The sequence below is a fragment of the Mastigoproctus giganteus genome, chromosome 7 (assembly GCF_048544385.1).
Source record: "Mastigoproctus giganteus isolate SK-2022 chromosome 7, ASM4854438v1, whole genome shotgun sequence".
NCBI classification, from domain to species: domain Eukaryota; kingdom Metazoa; phylum Arthropoda; class Arachnida; order Uropygi; family Thelyphonidae; genus Mastigoproctus; species Mastigoproctus giganteus.
The window spans coordinates 147,249,599-147,273,545 of NC_143581.1; the positions used below are offsets into that span (position 1 = coordinate 147,249,599).

At 37.1% G+C, this 23,947-nt stretch overlaps 1 protein-coding gene across 1 annotated transcript in view; it reads left to right on the plus strand.

The window, feature by feature from the left end:
* Positions 1-23,947, plus strand: part of LOC150083252 (treslin-like) — a 265,502-nt gene that overhangs the window by 18,736 nt on the left and 222,819 nt on the right. Inside the window, exon 3 of the mRNA XM_090378450.1 lies at positions 16,082-16,340. Coding sequence (XP_090234576.1) covers positions 16,082-16,340 — 259 coding nt within the window. The remainder of the gene's footprint in view (positions 1-16,081; positions 16,341-23,947) is intronic.

A 23,947-nucleotide genomic window follows, 5' to 3' on the forward strand; every position in this document is an offset into this window, starting at 1 on the left:
AGATGACTCAGTTCTTCAAATTCATCCTTAAGATGGTATGGAGATAGTACAGTGGTTTTCAACCGGGGTGCTGCAACAACATTCCAGGGGCGCCATGTAATTGGGGTTTAAGGTACTTAAACTTATTATTATTATATTTTTAAAATTTATATATTTATTTCATTATAAAAAGGTGTATGATAGCCATTGTACCATATCTTTTTAACTTTGTGGTAATCTCTATTTGATGTTTATTTAGTACGTTTATATAAAGAATAAAATTATTACAAAGTATATGTAATTTGTATTATGAATTGTAATTTTGTTTATAATTATATTATTATTATAATAATTATCATATAACATATATTTTTTTAATATACAGTAGACTCGATTTTCCGGGATGGATGGTAAAAAAAAAAATTCCTGGATAATTGATTCGCCGGTTAATCCAAAAATACAGTAAGTCCCCAACATACGTAAGAGTATGTTACAGGACTTCTTACGTAAGTTGAGTTTTACGAACTCAGGAATGACTGATATAATATTGCTACTATATCCCTGATATGCCAAAATTACAAAAAAACCACATATCTTCAGAAGAATGAAGAAAAATAGTTATATATTTTTAATTAGTTGAATTAAAAACTTATCTGGGGACAGCAGTGAAAGTAGCCGGAGTGGTACATAAGAAAAGAAAACATAAAAGGAAGAAAAAATGCATGTTATTGTACTGTAAAAACTGATATGTGTTTCATAGCCTTGGTTATTATTGTTGACTTCATTGATGCCGATCCTTTCAGTGCTTCTCATATTCTGTCTAACGTAACATAAGTCCGAAGCTACGTAAGTCTTGGACTTATTGTATCGAAAAATGTTCAGCAACCTATGTAAAAAAATATATGGCGATAGATAAAAAACGAAAAAACTTACCACGCACTACTCACATGTCCAATACGACGCTTCCCTTTATTTTTTACAGTGTTGCGTATGGTTGGTCACCAACATTATAATGGTTCAATAGAGATTTAACGGATGTACAGTTTTCAAACTTTTGAATAACTTCAAGTTTTTGTTTTATTGAAAGTACAACTCTTGTGTTTGCCCATGATTTTTGTGATTTCTAAACAAAAAAAAAAAAAAAAAAAAAAATACCGCCATCCCTGACAAATAACGAAACAAAATTTGTCATTTTGCAGTGCGACGAAACAATCGATGCAACTTACAAAAACAAACTAAACATTTGCATTATGACACTACTTACTAAACAAACTAAACTAAAGATAATAGGTACCCAACGACGATTTATAACAGTGCTTCTTGCCGCTTATTTACGACTTGCAAAACATCTGTTTATACTTATTCTAGTTATTACTTGAATTTTATGATTTCTGGTTGATTTTTTTTAATTTGGAGTCTTGAAGTGTCCCAGTTAATCGAGAGTCTGCTGTACTCTCTCTCTCTCTCACATACACACACACGTGCACGGAGAGCATCGGATTATTAAAAGGTTGACTGTATTAGGTATTTCTTTTGGCCTAGGAGTTGCCATGAAAAAAATTACTGGGACACTAAGGGTGCCGTGAACCAAGAAAGTTTGGGAATAGTACGTAGTGTTTAGTGCCAAGTGGCACTGATGGTTTCATCCAAGATTAATTCAAGGAATTAATCTTGGAAGCAACTAGGGTTTTCATACCAACTAAAAAATATGGTTCAAGGTTTAGACCTAAATGGATGTCAGATTAACTATGAGACACGTGGCAGAGAAGAAAATGCATGTGAGGCATATAAATTATTAGGCAACACAGAAACCTATGGTAGATATAAGCTAGTCTGTAATTGAGTAACAAAGGAGGTTAGGCAAGCAAAGGCAGCGTTGATTGTTGATAATCCTGCTCGAGATCATCAGCAGTCAAATGAGAACCGAATGAGTATTTTACATCTACATTCACACATGAGGAATACTGTAGGGAAGTGGAGGCCAGAAGCTTATCACGCTGTAACAGGGAGCTAAATAATTTTGTAATAACTGAGAACAAATTGGAGGAGAAATTGTTGAAGTTAAACATAAGGGAGGCACCTGGGGTGGACGGGATCTATCCAGTTATATTAAAGGAGGCAGCAAAGGAAGTAAGCAAACCCTTAGCCATAATTATGAGAGCTTCATTGGACTCATGGGAGGTACCCATGGACTGGAGGTGTGCAAATGTATTACCAATTTACAAAGGGGATTCCAAAGGTGACACAGGTAACTATAGACCTTTTAATTTAACTTGTGTTCCGGGGAAAATAATGGAGTCACTGGCTAAAGAAGCATAGCTAAAGAAGCGTTTGTTAAGGGTTTATTTGCATAGTATCCAATCAGATAGGTCTTGTCTGACTTATTTGATTGGATACTATAATGTGGTCATAAAGGATGCAAAAAATAATTTTTATATAATATATACTTGGATTTCAGAAAAGCTTTTGATATTGTTGCACATGGAAGACTACTGTACTAATTGGAGCAGTATGGCATTAAGGGCAAATAGCTGCTATGGATAAAGGGAGAAGACAGAGTGGTAATCAGTGGACACTGGTTTTCATGACTAATGTTAGTGTGGAGTTCCCCACTAATAACATTAGAATAACTAATGTTATTAGTGGAGTTCCCCACGGTTTGGTGATGAGTCCATTGTTGTTTTGTGTATTTATCAATGATATCGATGAAGGTAAAAAGGTAAAGTGCAGCCATTATCAACCCACTGCAGGATGGAAGCCTCCTCAACAATTCATGGTGAGGGAAATGGACCATAATCTACCACGCTGGTCCAGTGCGGGTTGACAGATCGACCGTATTCAGCAGTCAGGGTCTTGAACCCTGGTCTACTCAAAGAGCGTGTGCTACTGCACTCCCGCTCCTGACCACTTGGCTACGGAGGCCTCGATGAAGGTATATCAGGCTTAATATCTAAGTTTGCAGACATTACAGAGGTTGGCAGAGTTCTCAATGAGAGTAATGACAGTGCACTAGTGCAACAGGATGTAGAAAAGTTTGGCAGATGGACTGAGAGGTGGCATCTGAAGTTTAACATTGACAAATGCAAAGTATTGCATATGGGTAGCAGTAACCCCAGAGTAATGTACCAACTGTGTCTACTACAGTTGGTACATTACTCCACTCAGGATAGTGGAGAACGAAAAAGACCTTGGAGGGGGGGGGAGTAATTGTGCAATCAGATATGAAGTTTTCTGAGCAGTGCAGACAGGACCCCAAGCAGGTCATGGGACCTTGTCAGTGATATACAGGAATTTTTCTAGTAGGATTAAGGAGGTATTTATCTCTTTGTTTAAGGCAACGGTCAGGCCACACCTTGAGTACTGCATACAGGTCTGGATGCCTTATTTTATGAAAGATGTAGAGCTGGTGGAACGAGTACAGAGAATGGGCAACAAGATTGGTGAGGGGAACAAAGGGTTACTCTTACCAAGAAAGACTTCAGATAACAAATCGCAGCATCTGGAGACTAGGCACCTGCAAAGTGATTTGATTGAGGTGTTTAAATCTTTGAATGGATTGAGGGTGTTTAAAGCTTTGAATGGATTCTTCCTCCTACTCAGGTTATGCACCTGAGGGGACATTAATTGACATTGAGGAAAAACAGTTGCAGAATAGATGTGCAAAAATGTATATCTAACCAGCGGTTGGGTGATGAACAAACGTTCATCTGTCATTGTTGACGTTTGATAGCTTAAATAAATTCAAGTAAGGTCTGGACAAACTTTTGGAGGGAATGTATGGGTGAACTTTTTATTTTTTTGGCTGATGCCATATAAGCTTGATTTCCAGCATCATATGCCTCTGTTAATTCTAACTATGCTATTAGTTCTCTTGTGTTACATACAATAACCTGCAAGGGCCAGATTGTGTGATTAACCTGTAGTTTATGTAGTGTAGGGTTGTATTGTTACTCTGACCTCTTAGCCTAGTGTTCTGTAAGCAACCACCAACCAGGCACCTCTGTAGCCAGGTGGGCAGGAGCAGCAGTGCGTAGCACATTTCTTGATTTGACCGGGGTTCGAGCCCGTGAGCCACCAAATACGGAGGATGCGGAAAGGTCAGAGAATGACCGCATATCCCCAGAGCAATATGGCCTTAGTTGCTAATGCTCCTAAATAATAACAGCAACCACTGATTACTCTACTAGGCGTGGGGGGGCTGGGCCTGGTAGTAGGGAGCTGGGCCTGGTAGTAGGGATAAGTTGTCTGGATGGGCAAACCCTGGCTGTGCCTGAGCTTACCAGAGAGACCCCTGGGGAAGAGTGAGTGAGGGAATAGTAGGAAAGGATGGGGAAGGAAGGCATCCTCTGAATGAATGTAGAGAGGGAAAGGGAAGGAGGGGAGTACTCTTTGGTCTGGGAGCCCAACCAGTTTAGGGAATGAGAGTAAAACTACAGGGTGGGAGCATCCCGTATTTGACTGTGCCATTTTGGCATCCCAGATCTGTAACAAGATGTCAGCTGCATCTGTCCCAACCACAGCTATAGAGATGATGGAATGTAATGGGTTACAGTATTTTGTATTTTCAGTAGAGGGTGCCTGCAGATTCCATACTGGATGTCCAGTATCAGTAAAAATTTACCTGCAGAGCCAAACCAACACTCTCAGGGAGGTCACTAGCTGCTATGATCCCATACACTGGGAGACCAGTATCAGCAGTAAATGGTCTCCACTAGTGGAAGACAGTGCTGTGAGAGTTATGTTCATTTTCTTGGCCGTAGAAGATGACTGCCTGACAGCGAAGGTCGAAAACTGTTTGAAGTGGTCTTTGTCAGTGATGAAAAGACATTCTTTCCTGTTAGGGAGAGATTGTTGTTGCATGAGCATGATGCTTCTTGGTGGGTGATAGAAATGGCAATTGTAAAGTACATGTTCCCAGACCTTGGAAGCCACAGAAATAGAAAGGTTTCTCAGAAAGGTCTTGGTTGACCTGCTTAGCATTCAGGGAGCCGTGTTCCATAATACAGAGGTAAGTTCTGTAGCGGCCCATTGAGTAACAAGGGGGTGGTCTGGAGTAAGTGATGGAAATATTAGGTATGAATCTTTTAATAGCACCTTTGGAAGAAGCATCCCACTCAGATTGCCGTATATATGGATGAGATGAGTGGCAATGTTTTCTTTCTCTTGTGTACGGCTGTTGTTGAGGTTGAGACTTTAATCGAGAAGAGTGTCTAGAAGGGATTTCCTGTGGCTGTAGCGAAAGCCCTACCAATAACCTTTAGGTGGAGAGGAAGGGCACCAGGACATGAAGTGCAGGTGTGCTGATGGTGCAACAGTCACTTGTGATGACGAGGAGAATATACCTCTGGATTTAATCCAATTTGTGTTTATTGCGAGCAGTTACAGCTCGATTGTACGACATCCAGCACTGTAGTACACTGCCTGCAGAAAGACTGCTCTATAAATGAGGGAGAGGGTGCATTGCTTTATTCCTTAGTCACATTTTTTGATATTCTAGTAATCATTGCCATGTATTTCTTGATTTTGTCAGCAAGATGAACCAAGTGAGGGTAAAGTTTAAGCTTAGCATCAGCAATGATTCCAAGATATTTAATTTTTGAGATGCTTGATAAGATTATTGTTAAGCTTGGTAGTTGGTGCTCTTCATGCATTAAGCATTCCCTTTATAAGTATAGCCTGCATTTTTCTCCTGGGGAACATCTTTGAAGAAATCCCACTTCAGTACACTGTGATCACTGTCCCCTAGTGGTTCCTTTATTTGCAGATTCTTAAATCACGAATAATGACTTCTGATAATCAGATCAAGAGTATCACTTCCTCTGGTTGCCTCTTGAACATGTTGCTGCAGAAAATAATCATCCAATAAATCCACAAAAGTCTTGCTAGTGTGCAGATGACCAATCCACAAGTTCCACTTAATATCTGGAAAGTTAAAGTCTGCCATTATAAGACATTATGATTCGTTGTACTCATCAGAGTCGTTAGACCTATACTCATTCCTACTCATTTTTTGCTTTCCTAGTGCTTTTGTTACACTGAACTGACTCAACACTGCACTGGTCCCAGTGTCAGCTGGATGCACTTCCTTAGATTTTATATGTTTCCTAGCTAACAGCATAACCCTTCTTCCCTTCCAATCCTGTCTGTTCTGTCCTTTCTGTACACATTGTACTCCCCAGTTTCAAATTCTGCATTCCTTACTATCAGTGACACCACATCCCCGATATACCAACAATAACCTCTTTTGATGTCTTGACCAGCACTTAAAATTCATCTAATTTATTTATTATACTCCTACCATTGGTGTACATGCAAGTATACATAGGCGCCTCCATAGCCAGGCAGGCAGGAGCAGCAGTGCACAGCACATGCTTCTTGATTAGACCGGGGTTCGAGCCCGTGACCACCAAATACGGAGGGTGCGGAAAGGTCAGGGAATGACCACCGCATATCCCTGGAACAATATGGCCTTAGTTGCTAATGCTCCTAAAAACCAAATAACAAACAAAGCAAGTATATATGCACCTGTTTTTACTCTTAGTTACTATAACACAACCCATGTACAGCCACTCCTCGACTTATGTAAGGGTTGCATTCTGCGGAACACTCTACGTAAGTCGGAATTTCCATAAACGCTTATGCAGCACTCGCAAATTTGATTGAAGTAAATTCGATTGAAGAAAAAAAGAAATGTTCGATGAACATGTAAATAGAATTATTTATTCAATTTTTTTTATCTTATGCACAGGAAAAATTACAAAAGTGTACAAAACTAAAAATTATAAAATTACAAAAAGAGAGAGGAGGCAGGCATAACGTCAGCAAGTTTTACCATTCGAGCATCATTGCCAGAATAAACTCTCCCTCTGATAAGCACGCTGCTGCGGAAGTTGAGGGCTGTGGAGATTTAGAAGGGGTTTTTTCCATCACGGCACAATTTCTCTGCAGCTGCAGAATCGGCACTGGTGACTTCACCGCATACTTTAATGTTTTGGAAACCAGCACGATGCTTGAACCTATTAAACCACCCGTTGCTTGTCACGAACTTGGCTTGAGATTCGCTGTACTTATCCTTAATATCTTCATAAATACTTCTTGCTTTTGCTTGAATGGCCATTTGACTCAGGGGCACTTGCTTCTGAATATGATTTTCCATCCATATTATTAAATGAATTGATCCTTTAACATGTTCTTTTATACATGCACTGTCCCTTTAAATAGTATTCACTGTTGAAGCAGCAAGACCTAATTCAAGTGCAGTAGATGACAAATTTTGTCCTATTTCGTACTACTTAATCATTTTCATCTTCATTTCTAAATCACTTTTGTTTGGTTTCTTAGCACTGCCACCACATGCACTTTCCATTGGTCGCTTTTCCTTCGTTGTTGTGATAAGTAAATAGGAATGAAGAGGAGATTCTGAAAATTGATTTATATTTTTTATATGATTGAAGATGGAACAGTGAAAGGGAACATATTTCACCATAATAACATACAAACCCACACAATTCCAGTTATCAGGATTATCGCAAATGCAATAAGATCGAGTTTACTACCTGTTTATAATAGATTGCACTAACAGAAATGCCCAATAAACCGGAAAGTGCAAATTGTTTTATGGTTGTGACCTCCAGAAATGTTCTTTAGAAAAATTATCAACAAAGGCGTTCAAAATTGATTCTTACAATGGAACATATGATGACGATGAAAGTGTAGTGCAATTTCCATTATAAAAATGACCTTGTAGAGAGATAAATAACTTAGTTATATAGTGAAAATTTTAACTCCCGTGGTCTTGGAATGAATTACCAAAAAAAAAAAAAAACCTGTGTTATTGGGTTCAGTTCACATTATGATATTTTCACAATACTTCCATTTATTCCTATGGGATGCAAAATACGTTTCCACGATTTTTTAAAGTTTGCACTGGTCGGCAAAAACTTGCTTAAAGTCAAATTTCTGTAAGTTGAGTATTACATAAACCAGGGAGTGGCTGTATGTGCTTGTTCCATGATGACTCCTAGCAGGTCTTGAAATCCCCAACACCTTGCTTTCCAGGCTACTGCTTGTTCCAATAGAAGCAGTACAATAAACACTTTCACCTCTGCTTGCAGCTATTGTTTATCTCGTAGTCTGAGTCCACCCCCCCCCCAGCAAGCTAGCAGTTTTACAATCCACTTAACACTGCCTCGATAGCATCAACAAATATTCTTACACCTTTCTATTTAAGTGTATCCCATCCCTATAGAAGCAGTTAAGGGGGTGATCATGTCTGACCAATCCAGTTGGCTACTATGATGTAATAACAGTAACAAAGGAACTTGATTAAAAAAAATTGCAATATTGACATCATATACTTAGATTTCGGAAATGATTTTAATACTATTCGCCAAAAAAGACTGACACTATTCAAATTGGAGCAGTATATCAGCAGGGGCAAGCTACTGCTGTGGATGAAGCGTTAGTTTATTATTATTATTAGCCATATGGTACAAGGAAGCCTGAGGCTTATGCTGCACCAGCCAAAAAAAAAAAAAAATTCCCGAGTTACCCCTGTGTGTGTGTGTGTGTGTGAGAGAGAGAGAGAGTGAGAGAGAGAGAGAGAGCGAGCATCACCAAGAAAGAGAAGAATGATGATATCCAGCTCAGGACCCTGGGTTTGCCAAGCCCATACTCACCAGATGTGAGCCCCCGGGGATAAAATTGAGTGGAAGAAGACGGGGAGTAGTTATCAGTATATGAAAGGGTACTGCTCTTTTTGGACTAATATTAGTGAATCCCCCAGTTTCAGTGCTGGGCCATTTGTTGTTTTCAATATTTATTAATGATATTGATGAAGATATATGAGACATAAGGTCTGATTGCAGACAATACAAAGGTTGGCAGGATGGTTAATGACCATAATCAGGGTATGCCACTGTAAAAAGAGCTAGAAAAATTAGGCAGATGGATTGAGAAGTAACAACTGAAGTTCACTATTGACAAATGCAAGATACTGAGTATGGATATCAGTAATCCCAGATTAAAATCCCCATAATTGTGTGGTGTTGTGCTGTGAGGATAGTGGAGAATAAAAATGATCTGGAGGTAATTGTGCAGTCAGATATCAGTTTCTCTGAGCAGCACAGACCTAGCCTAGGGGTTCATGGGCTTTTGGCAGTGATGTACAGATAATTATTCTGTTTTATAAGGCAATTGTAAGGCTACTTTTTGATTACTGTATTTAGGTCTGAAGCCATGTTAAGAAGCACATGGATCTGTTGGAATGGGTGTAGAAAAGAGCATCAAGATTTGTGATGGGGAACAAAAGAGTACTCTTATCCAGAAAGACTTCAGTTCTGCAAAGTGCATTGTCTGGAAACCAAGCACCTGCAAGCAGATCCAAGGTGTTTAATGTTTTGAATGGATTAAGTAAACTAAACATTGATGGAATCCTCCTTACCCTTGCTGAGATAGCACACATAAGAGGAAATGAGTCTAAATCGAGGAAGGATGGTTGCAGGGTAGATGTGTGGAAATTGTTAGGTGGTAGTTGATTGTTGCAGCAAACTTTCATCTGGTGTTGTGGAAATGGATAGTTTGAATAAATTTAAGGAGGAATTAGAGAAATTATTAGGTGTTGGTCAGGTGATGAGGGAAGGTTTTTTCCCCTTATATTTTATATTTTTTTCAGATGTTCTATAAGCTTGCTTCCTTGCATGATTTGCCATGATAATACCATTGCACCTTATTGTGAAGGCAAAGTGTGTGTGGTCTGCTGTGAGCATAAAAAAATGTTGCATTAACACTGTAAATCTTTGACTTGTGTGTTTGGTTGTTCGTACTTCAAGTTTTGATTGCTTTTAGAATTGAATATTTGGTGGAATTTTCGTAAAGGTTATCCTACATGCCACCTTGATCTCCTCTAAAGGGTAATATCAGAATGGGATCTCCTAAATGTATCAGAGGAAGAACTTGTCCATGAATTGTTGGTCAAGACATCAAAGGCAGATATTGTTGGGATATCAGAGACGTGGTGTCACACAGATATAAGGAATGCCGAACTGGAATTTGGGGAGTACAATGTGTACAGAAAGGATAGACAGGATAGGAAGGGAGGAGGTGTTATGGTGTTAATAAAGAAAAACATAAAATCAAAAGAAGTGCATCCAGTTGATATAGATGAACAGTGCACTGTTGAGTCAGTTTGGTGTGACATAAGCACTGCGAAAGCAAAAATTAGAGTAGAAGTGTGTTATAGGCCTAATGACTTGAATGAGTACAATGAACAATTGTACAGAGGAAATAGAGTGGGCTAGTAAATCGGAATGTCTTATAATGGGGGATTTTAACTTCCCAGATATTGACTGGAACTTGTGGGTTGGGCACTCACACACTAGTCAGACTTTTGTGGATTTATTGGATGATTGTTTTCTGCAGCAGCATGTTCGAGAGGCAACCAGAGAAAGTAATACTCTTGATCTGGTTATCAACAGTGATCATTCATGTATTAGGAATTTGCAGATAAAAGAACCACTAGGAATGGCAGTGATCACAGTGTACTGACGTGGGATTTACTTAAAGATTTAATTATCATCAGGGGTAAAGGAAAGGGTTTTTATGCTTCCGTAAAGGCGAGTACAGTGGTCTCCAACAGTTTTTAAATTCTGTACAGTGGGATCAACTGACGATGTTACCAACAGTAAATTCTAAGTGGGAAGCATTCAAGGAATTAATCGTGGAAGCTACTAAAAGTTTCATACCTATTAAGAAATATTGTTCAAGGTTTAGGCCTAAATGGTTGTCAAATGAACTAATGAGACTCGTAACAGAGAAGAAAAATGCATGGGATGCATATAAATTATCAAGCGACTCAGAAGCCTATGGCAGATATAAGTTAATCTGTAATCAGGTCACAAAGGAGGTTCGGCAGGCGAAGGCAGATTACGAGAAATCCTTGGCAAAAGATGCTAAGAAAAACAGCAAGGATTTCTTTACTTATATAAACTCTAAAAGGAAGGGGGTGAATCTGATTGGTCCACTTAACATCGATGGTTCGACTGTCGATGATCCTGCTCAGATAGCAAACAAACTGAATGAGTATTTTGCATCTACATTCACACGAGGAATTATTAAGGTTTGAAAATGGCAGAAGGTTATCAAATTGTAGCAAGATACTTAATGATTTTGTAATAACTGAGAGCAAAGTGGAAGAGAAATTGTTGAAGTTAAACGTAAGAAAAGCACCTGAGGTGGATGGGATCTATCCAGTTATATTAAAGGAGGTGGCAAAGCAACTAAGCAAACCCTTAGCCATAATTATGAGAGCATCCTTGGACTCAGGGGAGGTTCCCACGGACTGGAGATGTGCAAATGTATCCCCAATTCACAAAGGGGGATCGAAGGGTGACACGAGTAATTACAGACCAGTTAGTTTAACTTCTGTTCCGGGTAAAATAATGGAGTCGCTGGTTAAAGATGCAGTGCAGGATCATCTAGACAAGACTTCAGCAATAATTCAGACACAGCATGGGTTTGTTAAGGGAAAGTCTTGTCTGACAAATTTGATAGGATATTATGATGTGGTTACAAAGGAACTGGATGCAAAAAATAATTTTGATATCATATATTTGGATTTCAGGAAAGCTTTTGACACTGTTGCACATGGAAGACTATTGTACAAATTGGAGCAGAATGGTATTAAGGGTAAGTTGCTATAATGGATAAAAGGATGGTTAAGTGCGAGAAGACAGAGGGTGGTAATCAATGGGTGCTGCTCTTTTCTGGGACTAATGTTAATAGTGGAGTCCCACAGGGTTCAGTGTTAGGTCCACTGTTGTTTTGTATATTTATCAATGATATTGATGAAGGTATATCAGGTTTAATGTCGAAGTTTGCAGATGATGCAAAGGTTGGCAGGGTTGTTAATGACAGTAATGGCAGTGTGCTACTGCAACAGGATCTAGATAATTTGGGCAGATGGGCTAAGAAGTGGCAACTGAAGTTTAACCTTGACAAATGCAAAGTACTGCATATGGGTAGAAGTAAGCCCAGAGAAACGTACCAACTGTGTGGTTAAGGTGATAGAAAATGAAAAAGACCTGGGAGTAATTGTGCAGGCAGATACGAAGTTTTCTGAGCAATGCAGACAGGCTTCCAGGGCAGGTCATGGGGTTTTGTCAATGATATATAGGAATTTTGCTAGCAGGGAAAAGGAGGTGATTATCCCTCTGTATAAGGCAATGGTCAGGCCACGCCTTGAGTACTGCGTACAGGTCTGGAGGCCTCATTTTAGGAAGGATGTAGATTTACTTGAGTGTGTACAGAGAAGGGCAACAAGATTGGTGAGGGGAATGAATTGATCCTCTTACCAAGAGAGGCTTAAGTTCTGCAAATTGCAGTGGCTGGAGACTAAGCACCTGCGCGGTGATCTGATTGAGGTATATAAGGCCTTGAATGGATTGAGCACGCTGAATTCTGATGGGATCCTTCCACTTGTTCAGATTACGAACCTAAGGGGGCATAAATTTAAATTAAGAAAAGACAGATGTAGAATAGATGTGCGAAATTTGCCTTTAGCCAGCGGGTGGTTAATTGCTGGAACAAACTTCCATCTGTCGTTGTGGAAGTTGATAGGTTGAATAAATTTAAGGAGGAAGTGGACAGGCATTTGGAGGGAATGGTGTGATTTTTTTTCTTTTGGCTGATGCTGCATAAGCTCATACATTTGCTTTCTTGCATCACATGCCACTACTACTAATTAAGCAACCAAAATGTAGTCCATGCAAAAAGAATTTTCAAAAAAGATGGAGAGCCTGTCCCTACTCGGATAGTCATACTGACATTTAAATCAGCAAATCTCCCCACAACTATAAAAGCTGGATACCTCAGATGCCATGTTCGACTGTATATAATTTAAATACTGTCTCAGACCACCTTAGTCACATTTACGAAAGCAAAAACCCTTCCCTTTACCCCTGATGGTAGTTACCTCTTTGAGTAAATCCCACTTCAGCACACTGTGATCACTGCCACCTAGTGGTTCCTTTATATGCAGATTCTTAATGCATGAAGAATCACTACTGATAATCAGATAAAGAATATTACTCTCTCTAGTTGCCTCCCGCAGATGCTGATGTAGAAAACAATCATCCAATAAATCCACAAAAGCCTTGCTAGTGCGTGAGTGACCAATCCACAAATTCAGTCAATATCTGGGAAATTAAAATTCCCCATTATAAGAGACTCTGATTTACTGGCCCACTCATTTGACAGTACAGTTGTTTGTTATACTCATCAGAGTCATTAGGCCTATAACACACTCCTACTCTCAATTTTGATCTCCCAATTCTTATGTCACATCTAACTGACTCGTAAGCGATGTCTACTGGCTTTACTTCCTTGGATTTTATGTGTTTTTTAACTAATAGCATAACCCCTCCTCCCTTCCTATTCTGTCTATCTGTACACATTGTACTCCCCAAATAGTTTGGTAGTTGGGTACTACTCATTTTCTGTATATAATTCAGTATAAGTTATTCTACTCTTAATGAGCATGAGTTAAAATGCTTATGAAATGATGGTAGGAAATAATCTGTTGTTATTTCTCATGTATTATATCTTTATGATTTGGGAATATGACACTAAATTCATATTTATATTGTGTTTTTATCTTATTCTTTTATTTTGTGTATTTATATTGTGTTAAGTGATGTTCACTTTAGGAATGTTAAGCATATATTTGGTTGCATTCTTGGTTAAGCTTCTGATTACATTTGTGTCTAAAATTATACACATTCAGTTTATAGAGTAGTTGTCATGGGGGGAAAAATTGTTCCGCTTTTTAGGAATACAACTATTGATGCTAAACGGGATAATCTGTATATAAAAATGTAATTTTTATATGAATAGGGATTTTTTTTCAAATGATCATTAATATATAAGTTACACAAAACGGTTACTCGTGTTAAAATTATTGTTGCTTGTGACTTTTATGAACTAATGATTTATAAAATTGGAATGTAAACATTTTGAAAAAAAAACTTAAATGTCAAGAGAATCAACTAAAGCCTCTCTAAATATGTATGTGACTTGCCTGTTTTTCTAATCATAAGGCTTAATGTGTTTGGAAAGGATGAAATTAAAATACTGGAGAATTAAAGGAGTGTAAATTAAAAGAAACTTCAAACCCCCTGAAATAAGTGTGCTTTTTTCAGAAAGTTCATTGTTAAAAACAAAAAAAAAAAAAAGAAAGAAAAAAAAACATCTAAAAAACTTAGAGGACCATGAATCCTTATAGCGGGCTTTCATGAAGCTTCATGAATTGGTTCAAATGTTAGAAATGAGAAGAGAGCTCAATTTAAGTGGTTTAGCTTCCATGTGTAATGTAAATTTTTATATGGCTTAATTGCATATCTGCAGGTAGCCAAACATTAACGGCATTGAACATTGAATTTCACCAGAAGCACTTGGTGGCTAATGCTTCATATGTTAGTAACTTGTAGCATAGATTTTAATAAAAATTTATGCCGAGTCTACTAAACCGAGGTAGAAACTGGAGTAATTGGTATGAAAACTAATTGGTAGTAATATGCTCTAGTGTTAAATGTCATGTTGGATCTGTATTTTATAATGGTATGCCAGTGTAACATGTATTGCAACCAGAATGGCATTAAATCAAGTAGATTATATTGATGATGTCATGAATGTTATAACTGAAAGAATCTTGGTAATTGTTGAACTGAGGATCCAGTTTAAAAACAGTAAAGATCAGAATAATATTTATTTCTGAGAAAAAATGTTTTTTAGATAATGGGCTTTTTGACTATGATACAGCAAAATAAGTTGGATGTTATTTAGTGTGTGTATGTCCATGGGGTTTTAAAATCTATGCCATAACTTCTAATATGGTGCTTTGGATTAATTTTGAATGATATTTTCTGTTTAAGAAGGCATTAATTAGTTCTGTAATTCTATTTTTAAATCAGTATCATTATAAAAATACTTTTTTGCATTATTGACTGACGTTCAATATAGATATTTAGACACTAAGGATAGTGCAATTTCTGTGTGTTTAGTTTTTCTATGAATGTGTCTCGTAAGCTGATTATTTTTAAAAATATTAAGATTTAAAAAAATTATTACTATTGGATTCCAATTCTAGTGTTTATTTTTAATACTTCATTGTTTAAAATATTAAATACTGTTATTTTTTTCAATTCCTACTATTAGTTCACACTCTCCCTATATATATTTATATATCTTGTTCAAATTTTCAATCGTTAATAAAATACTTTTTATTCATCCACTCAAGTTCAAATAAATTTTTTTAAACTTGTAGTCGATGACACTTGATGTTAATACAGTTTTTTCAAATATTAATTCATTAATTAAATTTAATTAATTAATCTTAGCTTTATATGGGAGAAAAAAAATTCTCTTATATAAGATATTTAGCAGGATATAAATTTAGGAATAAAATTGAAATCAACAGGCAGTAGCTCAATCGGTAAAATGCAAGGATTTCAGTATTTTTCACGTGAAGGTGAAGAATGCGAGTTGAATTCTTGCAAAAATCAATAATTTTTTGATAAATTTTTGTTATTCATCCACTCAAGTTCAAATACATTTTTTAAAACTTGTAGTGGATGACACTTGATGTTAATACAGTTTTTTCAAATATTAATTCATTAATTAAATTTAATTAATTAATTTTAGTTTTATATGGGAGAAAAAAATTTATCTTATGTAAGATATTTAGCAGTATATAAATTTAGGAATAAATACTGTCAGTGGTGAAGCGTGTAGATCGCTGGAAAAAAATTTCTTTTTCAGATTCTTTTTTCATTCTGAGTTCTAGTCTGAGTCAAGGAGGGAACAAAATGGAAAATAAAACATGTGAATAAAAATAATAGTCCAACACCATATATAGAAAGGAAAATTGAAAATTGCAAGGAAATTTGCTTTCTATTTTGCCACTTAATATTGTGATTCTGTCATATGTATATACATATTTATATTAATTGTAATTATTTAATAAAAAGTAACTAAAATAAAATTTTTCTTTGTTAACCTAAGTAGGAATTGACTTTAAAATTTTTTTTTTTTTATATTACTTGTATAGGACTTGTTTTACAAAGAAAGATGGAGCTTCTGTTGAACATACATCTCAACCCACGAATGGTGTGAAGATTTTAAATGCATCAGATAATTATCAGATGACCTTTAAACAGTTATGCATACAAGGTACTGCTCCCAGTTCAACTTCATTTCCACTTAAAGGAAGAACATATATGTGTACTGCAGTATTTTGTGACCATTTGCAAAGTTTTCACACATTTAGTCAGTTGTTGGAAGAAATGGCATCTCAGAATTTAGTTTTGGTAAGAGCTAAGAATTTGAGGAACTAATTATGATTAAAATTTATTTCTGTGAACAAGAAATACTGTGTTATTTAGTCATTCTAATACTGTTAGATTCATTACCAGAAATCACATGTATAATGAAGGACCAAGTCAATCCTAATTCAGGCTAATATAGCAGTGCTTCATTATTTTAAATAAATGGTGATGTCATTTGTTTAAAATTAGTTCAATAACCAAGACAACATGTGGTATTAAAAACTTTGTTTTGCTGAGAGTATTAAGGCCATTCCATTTATTGGGCAGTTCACATTCTGCAGGTGATAAAATCACAACAGAATACAAGGTATAACTATGATATGGCAAAAGTTTTCTTGTTAAAATCGAGAAACAGTTATGGACTGATTTTGACATAGTGCTGTTTTACTGCACAGTGGATCTGTGCGGTAAAACAGCACTATATCACTAGCCTTGTCATTAATTTTTCAGATTATTAATAATACAGCCCAAATAATTCAGTTTAAATGTTGTAGGCCACAAAAATATGACAGAGGACAAGTTATAACTCTGATATGGTAAACGTTTTCTTCCTGTTACAATCACAAAATCAGTGTGAGCTGTCTTTGATGCTAGTGGATCTGTGCAGTAAGGCAGCAGCACCACCACCACCACAGAGATGTTAACTCTGCTGCATTAGACTTGCGGTTTTGTCATCTACTTTTTAGATTATTAATAATAATCAAAAAAGTAGATGACAAAGCTGTAAGTCTGATGCAAATATGACTGTTTGAAAAGTTAACATGCTTTTGGGGAGAAACCATGTTTTCCTCTATAGTGAATATACACTGTGCTGCCACTTTATTAGGTACATCCCTGCTGTGCACACAAATGGTCTGTCCCACAATGTTGCAAGTCACATGACCACAGTTGTGGATATAAATGCAGCAAAACAGCCATTCTAGTATCAGTTAAGCTTAAAAACGTAGCAAGAATGGAGAAAAGGAGTGATCTAACTGACTTCAAATGGCGCCTCTGTAGCCAGGTGGGAAGGAGCAGCAGTGTGTAGCACACGCTTCTTGATTAGACCGGGGTTCGAGCCTGTCGCCACCAAATATGGAGGATGTGGAAAGGTCAGTGAAGGACCACCGCATATCCCTGAGCAATATGGCCTTAGTTGCTAATGCTCCTAAAAAAAAAAAAAAAAAAAAAAAAACAACTGACTTCAAATGTGGCATGGTAGTAGGTGCAAGACGTGCTGAACAAAGCATCTCTGAAATGGCAGTTCTGAACTTTCATGCACCACAGTTTCAAGGGTGTATCGAGAATGGTGCAACAAATAGAAAACATCCTCTCATCGGCACTCCTGTGGAAGAAAATTGCTTGTTGATGGGAGAGGTCAGAGGAGGATGGCTAGAATTGCGGAAGAAAACAGATGGGCCACAATATTGCACATCACGTCAGAATACAACCTTGGTGCACATAACAAAATATCGCAATGGACCACTAGTCGCACTTTGTCGCGAATAGGCTACAATAGCCGACTGCCACATCGCATACCTTTATTATTAATGAAGAACGAGAGCATGCCTCCTGTGGGCACAGCAACACCTGCACTGGACTATCGAGGATTGGAAAACAGTTGTTTGGTCTGACTAGTCAAAGTTCCTGGTGCATCATGTTGATGGAAGCCTCAGAATTTGGCGAAAACAACACAAAACTATGGACCCATCATGTCTGACCACTACTGTGCAAGGTGGTGGGGGCAGTGTTATGGTGTGGGGAATGTTTTCTTGGTACACGTTGGGTCCATTGATACCCGTAGATTCAAGTCTGAATGCCACATCTTGCCTAAACATCATTGCTGACCAAGTGCATCCATTCGTGTTGACAGTTTATCCTCAGTCAGATGGTTACTTCCAGCAGGATAAGCTGCAGTGCACAAAGCCTGAATCACTATGGAATGGTTCCAGGAACATGACAATGACTTTTCTTTGCTACAGTGGCCTGCTCAGTCCCTGGATCTCAATCCTATTGAATATCTTTGGGATGAGCTGGAAAGGGCTGTTCGCTGCAGGCCTACACCTCCGTTGAATCTCAAGGAACTTCATGGCACACTCATGTTTGCATGGTACTCCATTCCTGCACAACGTTTTCAGCATCTTGTTCAATCCATGCCTAGACGAATTCAGGCTATTTTGAAGGCTCAACACTGTGCTGCCACTTTATTAGGTAGGTATACCTAATAAAGTGGCAGCACAGTGTATATACACGTGTACAGATTTTCTTATATTTATAAATAGACCACTATAACATGCACACACAAACTCAACTGATATATATATATATATATATATATATATATATATATATATATATATATATATATATATATATATATATATATATATATATATTCCATAGTGATTCAGGCTTTGTGCACTGCAGCTTATCCTGCTGGAAGTAACCATCTGACTGAGGATAAACTGTCAACACGAATGGATGCACTTGGTCAGCAATGATGTTTAGGCAAGATGTGGCATTCAGACTTGAATCTACGGGTATCAATGGACCCAACGTGTACCAAGAAAACATTCCCCACACCATAACACTGCCCCCACCACCTTGCACAGTAGTGGTCAGACATGATAATATAAAACAACTATATGTATATACAGTGGATTCCTGTTATTTGGGTCACTGGTTAATCGGGGCAGCCTTTTATTTGGGGCAAACCTTAAAAAAAAAGAACCCAATCGAGAAAATAGCCAGGGTTTACTTTGCTTAATTGGGACAACCTGCCGTTTAATCGGGGCAGGTCTCCTGCCCCGATTAAACGTGACGATGACTTTTCTTTGCTACAGTGGCCTGCTCAGTCCCTGGATCTCAATCCTATTGAACATCTTTGGGATGAGCTGGAAAGGGCTGGGACAACCCTCGATTGGGACAACCTGCCGTTTAATCGGGGCAGGAGACCTGTCCCGATTAAACGGCAGGTTGTTCCAATCGAGGCACTGGAGGTTACCCTATAATTTTCTCCGACCGTACCATGTTTGGTCAGATTTCTGGAGGTCACAACCATAAAACAATAAAATCAATTAGCAGTCACCTGTTTATTGGGCTTCTCTGTTAGTGCAATCTATCATAAACAGATAGGAAATTCGATCTTATTGAATTTGTGATAATGCCGACAGCTAGAATTCTTTGGGTTATTATGGTGAAATGTGTTTACACTTCCATGAAATCTTGAATCATATAAAAAAATTAATTATCAGAATCTTCTCTTCATTCCTATTTTTAAAGCTTTGTAACTTGTTACTCCGTTCTCACTTGCACGTATCGTGTTACTTGAAATTTGTGTGTATGTGTGTGTGCTGTGTTTTTTTGTTATTGATTGCTTCTCTTTTTACTGTTTTAAATTTTAACCCCCACCCACAAATGTCAGTGAACAGAAATGTCAACTAGTTAGTATGTACGTATTAATTATTCCGATTATCACATATCATTTAATTTTTTAATTGGTAAGGTAATAAAGGGTAAATTTGTGCTTAATATATCTTTACTTTTATAGCCTGTGGATAATGTTCCTCATATTTTTGCTAATTAGAATCGCTATTTAATAAAATTAAAATTCAATTCACAAACGTGATCACAATGGCCGGCACTCACTACACATCGTATAGTGAATGGTACTATGGTGATTCCACCGTAACGTGATTTGATTGTACAGTGAGCCAATTGTAAAGCGGGGGTCCATTGTATTTTTACATTTTTTCCGCTTAATCGGGCCAAAATGCACTAATCCCGATGTGTCCCAAATAACCGGAATCGACTGTATTAGCATTAGTAGAGGCATATGATGCAAGAAAGCAAGCTTATATAGCATCAGCCAAACAAAAAGAAAAAAAAAAAAAAAAAAACCCTTATTTCACCCATCCCTTCACTTCAAAAGTTTGTCTAGTTCAGCCTTGACTATATATAGAGCTTCATACATATAGGCCCTGAGTGCCAAGTGATTTAGTGACTAAGCAATTTCAACTGTAATTTATAGTGAGCTCCATATAAAATACAATACTATAATTTCAAAGAGATGCTAAAACCAAAACACTCTAATAAAGAGATGCTAAAACCAAAATGCTCTAATAAAGAGAGAAAGTAACCAAAGACTTGTAAGAAAATCGGCTGTTAATTTCTTTTTGTTCATTAAGAAGACTAATCACTAATCCATAAACTACCAGCTGCTTGGTCATTAGATGGCACCACTTCTGCCTTCTTTTGCCAAAGCTGGTAACCTGGGTAGAAAGTACACTCTCAGGACAAAAAGGAGCAATTGTGGAACACTTCAACCCAGCTCAAGTTGTCTCTCTGATTCAGATTCAACAGACAGAAAAAAGATAACAGTTGCACTCCCGGTGCAAAAAGTCAAAGACAGTATAGCCAGTGCTCTTTTGCCAAAAAATCAAAACAAACAAACATACATATACATAAAAAAAAAAAAAAATGTATATATAGGAATGAGAAACTTGATTTTAAATACAGGTCATTATAGATTTGCTGATCATATTTAAAAAATTAATAACTAAAAAAATGAAGCTTAACAGAAAAAATATGGTTTTCACATTCACATACATACCTATGCAATCTGTGTTGAAGTTTTTTTGAGACAAAATAAAAAAAAAAAAAAAAATTATAAATCTTGTAACCATAATGTGAGATTTCTATAGTGCTGATTGCATTAGTGTTTATAAGGCAAAGAAGTGTTACTGCCACATTGTAGTGTTTGGAGTTGACGTTTTTACCTTGGGATGTTTCCACAAGACAAGGCATTACTAATTCATCTCTGTTGTGAAACCCATCATTGTATCATAAGTATTGCCCTGTGTGACATTCACACAGATTATCACCAGGAATTTTTCCATTTCCTATTCAACAGACCTAAAAATCATGTAGACTCTAAGACAGGCACCCAGTTGACATGGTTTGCCAGTGTAATGTTGAGTTAGTTTGGCATGATATAAGCATTGGAAAAACAAAAATGAGAATAGGAGTAGGAATAAGAGCTTAAGTGACGGTACTCACCTCAATTGATCTGCTTAGTTACATGGTATTGAAGTGGAAATGAAGTTTAAAATAAGTTAAAATAAATAAATACGGAATTGTTAAAATCTGTAATTAAAATTTGCCCAAGGAAGAAGTGCACTACCTCGTCCCTGGTTGTCATTTATAAAATATTAATATGAGAACAAGATGAAGCCAATAGTCACAATGAGCGACTTTCATGTAAAACATCTTCGGTTGGCATGATAGGAGAAAAGGAATTGTGTATTTAAAGAATCCATGTTCCCATAATGCATTTCAAGATGTGGGAACCTTATGTGTGTAAGGTTCCAGACTGGTGAAAGGTTGGTTGGCAGTTTCGTGTTTAGAACGTTAAATTTAGTGTTATGGCGACACCATTTCTATGACATTCTTTAAATACACAATTCCTTTTCTCCTATCATTGCCAACCGAAGATGTTTTACACGAAAGTCGCTCATTGTGACTATTGGCTTCACCTTGTTCTCATATTAATATTTTATAAATGACAACCAGGGACGAGGTAGTGCACTTCTTCTTCCTTGAGCAAATTTTAATTATAGTTTTTAACAATTCCGTATTTATTTATTTTAACTTATTTTAAACTTCATTTCTACTTCAATACCATGTAATAAGCAGATCAATTGGGGTGACTACCATCAATTAAGCTCTTATTGCTATTTTCATTATTAAGTCAATTACATTACGATACATTAAGAAGCTCTATAGATCATCTATGAGTAGGAGTAGGAATAAGAGATACTATGATAAGCAGCTGACACGAGTAATTACAAACCTGTTAGTTTAACCTCTGTTCCAGGGAAAATAATTGAGTCACTGGTTAAAGAAGCATTGCAGGATTATCTAGACAAGACTGTAGCAATAATTCAAACAGCATGTGTTTGTTAAGGGGAAGTCTTGTTTGACCAATTTGATTGGATACTATGATGTGGTCACAAAGGAACTGGATGCAAAAAATAATTTTGATATCATGTACTTGGATTTCAGGAAAGCTTTTGATACTGTTGCACATGGAAGGCTACTATACAAATTGGAGCAGTATGGCATTAAGGGCAATTTGCTACAATGGATAAAATGATGGTTAAGTGGTAGAAGACAGAGTGGTAATCAATGGACACTGCTCTTTGTGGACTAATGTTATTAATGGAGTCCCCCGGGGTTTGGTGTTGGACCCATTGTTGTTTTGCATATTTATCAGTGATATTGATGGTGTTATCAGGCTTAATGTTGATGTTTGCAGATGATACAAAGGTTGGTGGGATTGTTAATGACAGTAATGATAGTATGCTACTGCAACAGGATCTACAAAACTTGGGCCAGCTGAGAAGTGGCAACTGAAGTTTGTCAAGTGCAAAGTACTGCAGCATCTGGATACTAGGCACCTGTGAGATGATCTGATTGACACATATAAGGCCTTGAATGGTTTGAGCAGGCTAAATGCTAATGGGATTCTTCCTCTTACTATGAGTCTGATATGGGTAGCTGTAACACCAGAGAAATGTACCAACTGTGTGGTACTACACTCAGGGTAGTAGAGAATGAAAATGACCTGGAGATAATTGTGCAGTCAGATATGAAGTTTTCTGAGCAGTGCAGACAGAATGCTCGAGCAGTCCATGGATTCTTGTCAATGATATACAGGAATTTTGCTGGCATGGATAACGAAGTGATTATTCCTTTGTATATGACAATGGTCAGGCCACACACCTTGAGTACTGCATACCAGTCTGAAGGCCTCATTTTAGGAAGGATGTAGAGTTGTTAGAACAAGTACATGAGGGGCAACGAGATTGGTGAAAAGAATAACTGGTTTCTCTTACCAAGAAACATTTAAGTTCTGCAAATTGCAGCATCTGGAGACTAGGCACTTGCGAGATGATCTGATTGACACGTATAAGGCCTTGAATGGGTTGAGCAGGCTGAATGCTGATGGGATTCTTCCTCCTGCTTATATTACACATTTGAGGGGCACTATAGCCTTAGATGCTGATGCGCCATAAAAATCCTAATAACCAATAATAATATTACACATTTGAGGGGGCATAAACTCAAATTGAGGAAAGACAGTTGTTGAATAGACGTGTGGAAATTTGCCTTTAGCCAGCGGGTAGTTGATTGCTGGAACAAACTTGCATATGTCGTTGTGGAAGTTGATAGCTTATATAAATTCAAAGAAGAACTGTACAAACTTTTCGAGTGAATGGATGGATGAACGAAATGGGAAGTGTTGGGTTTTTTTTTTTTTTTTGGCTGATGCTGTATAACAGGGGTCCCCAAACTTAGAGAAGTGGGCCATGTATGAATTTTTGGAATATTTGGTTGGACAGAGAAAATTCCTAATTACTGAAAATGACATTCTCTGCATAAGTTTAATATTATGCAGAGAAACAAATTTATACCTACCTATATCTGCAGATTCAAATATAAATTGATGAATATGTAATATAAAATATACCAGTTTGTCTGTATCAAATTTTAATTATTACTTATTTATTTTACTAATCACAAAAGTACAGTTAGTAATACACAAAATT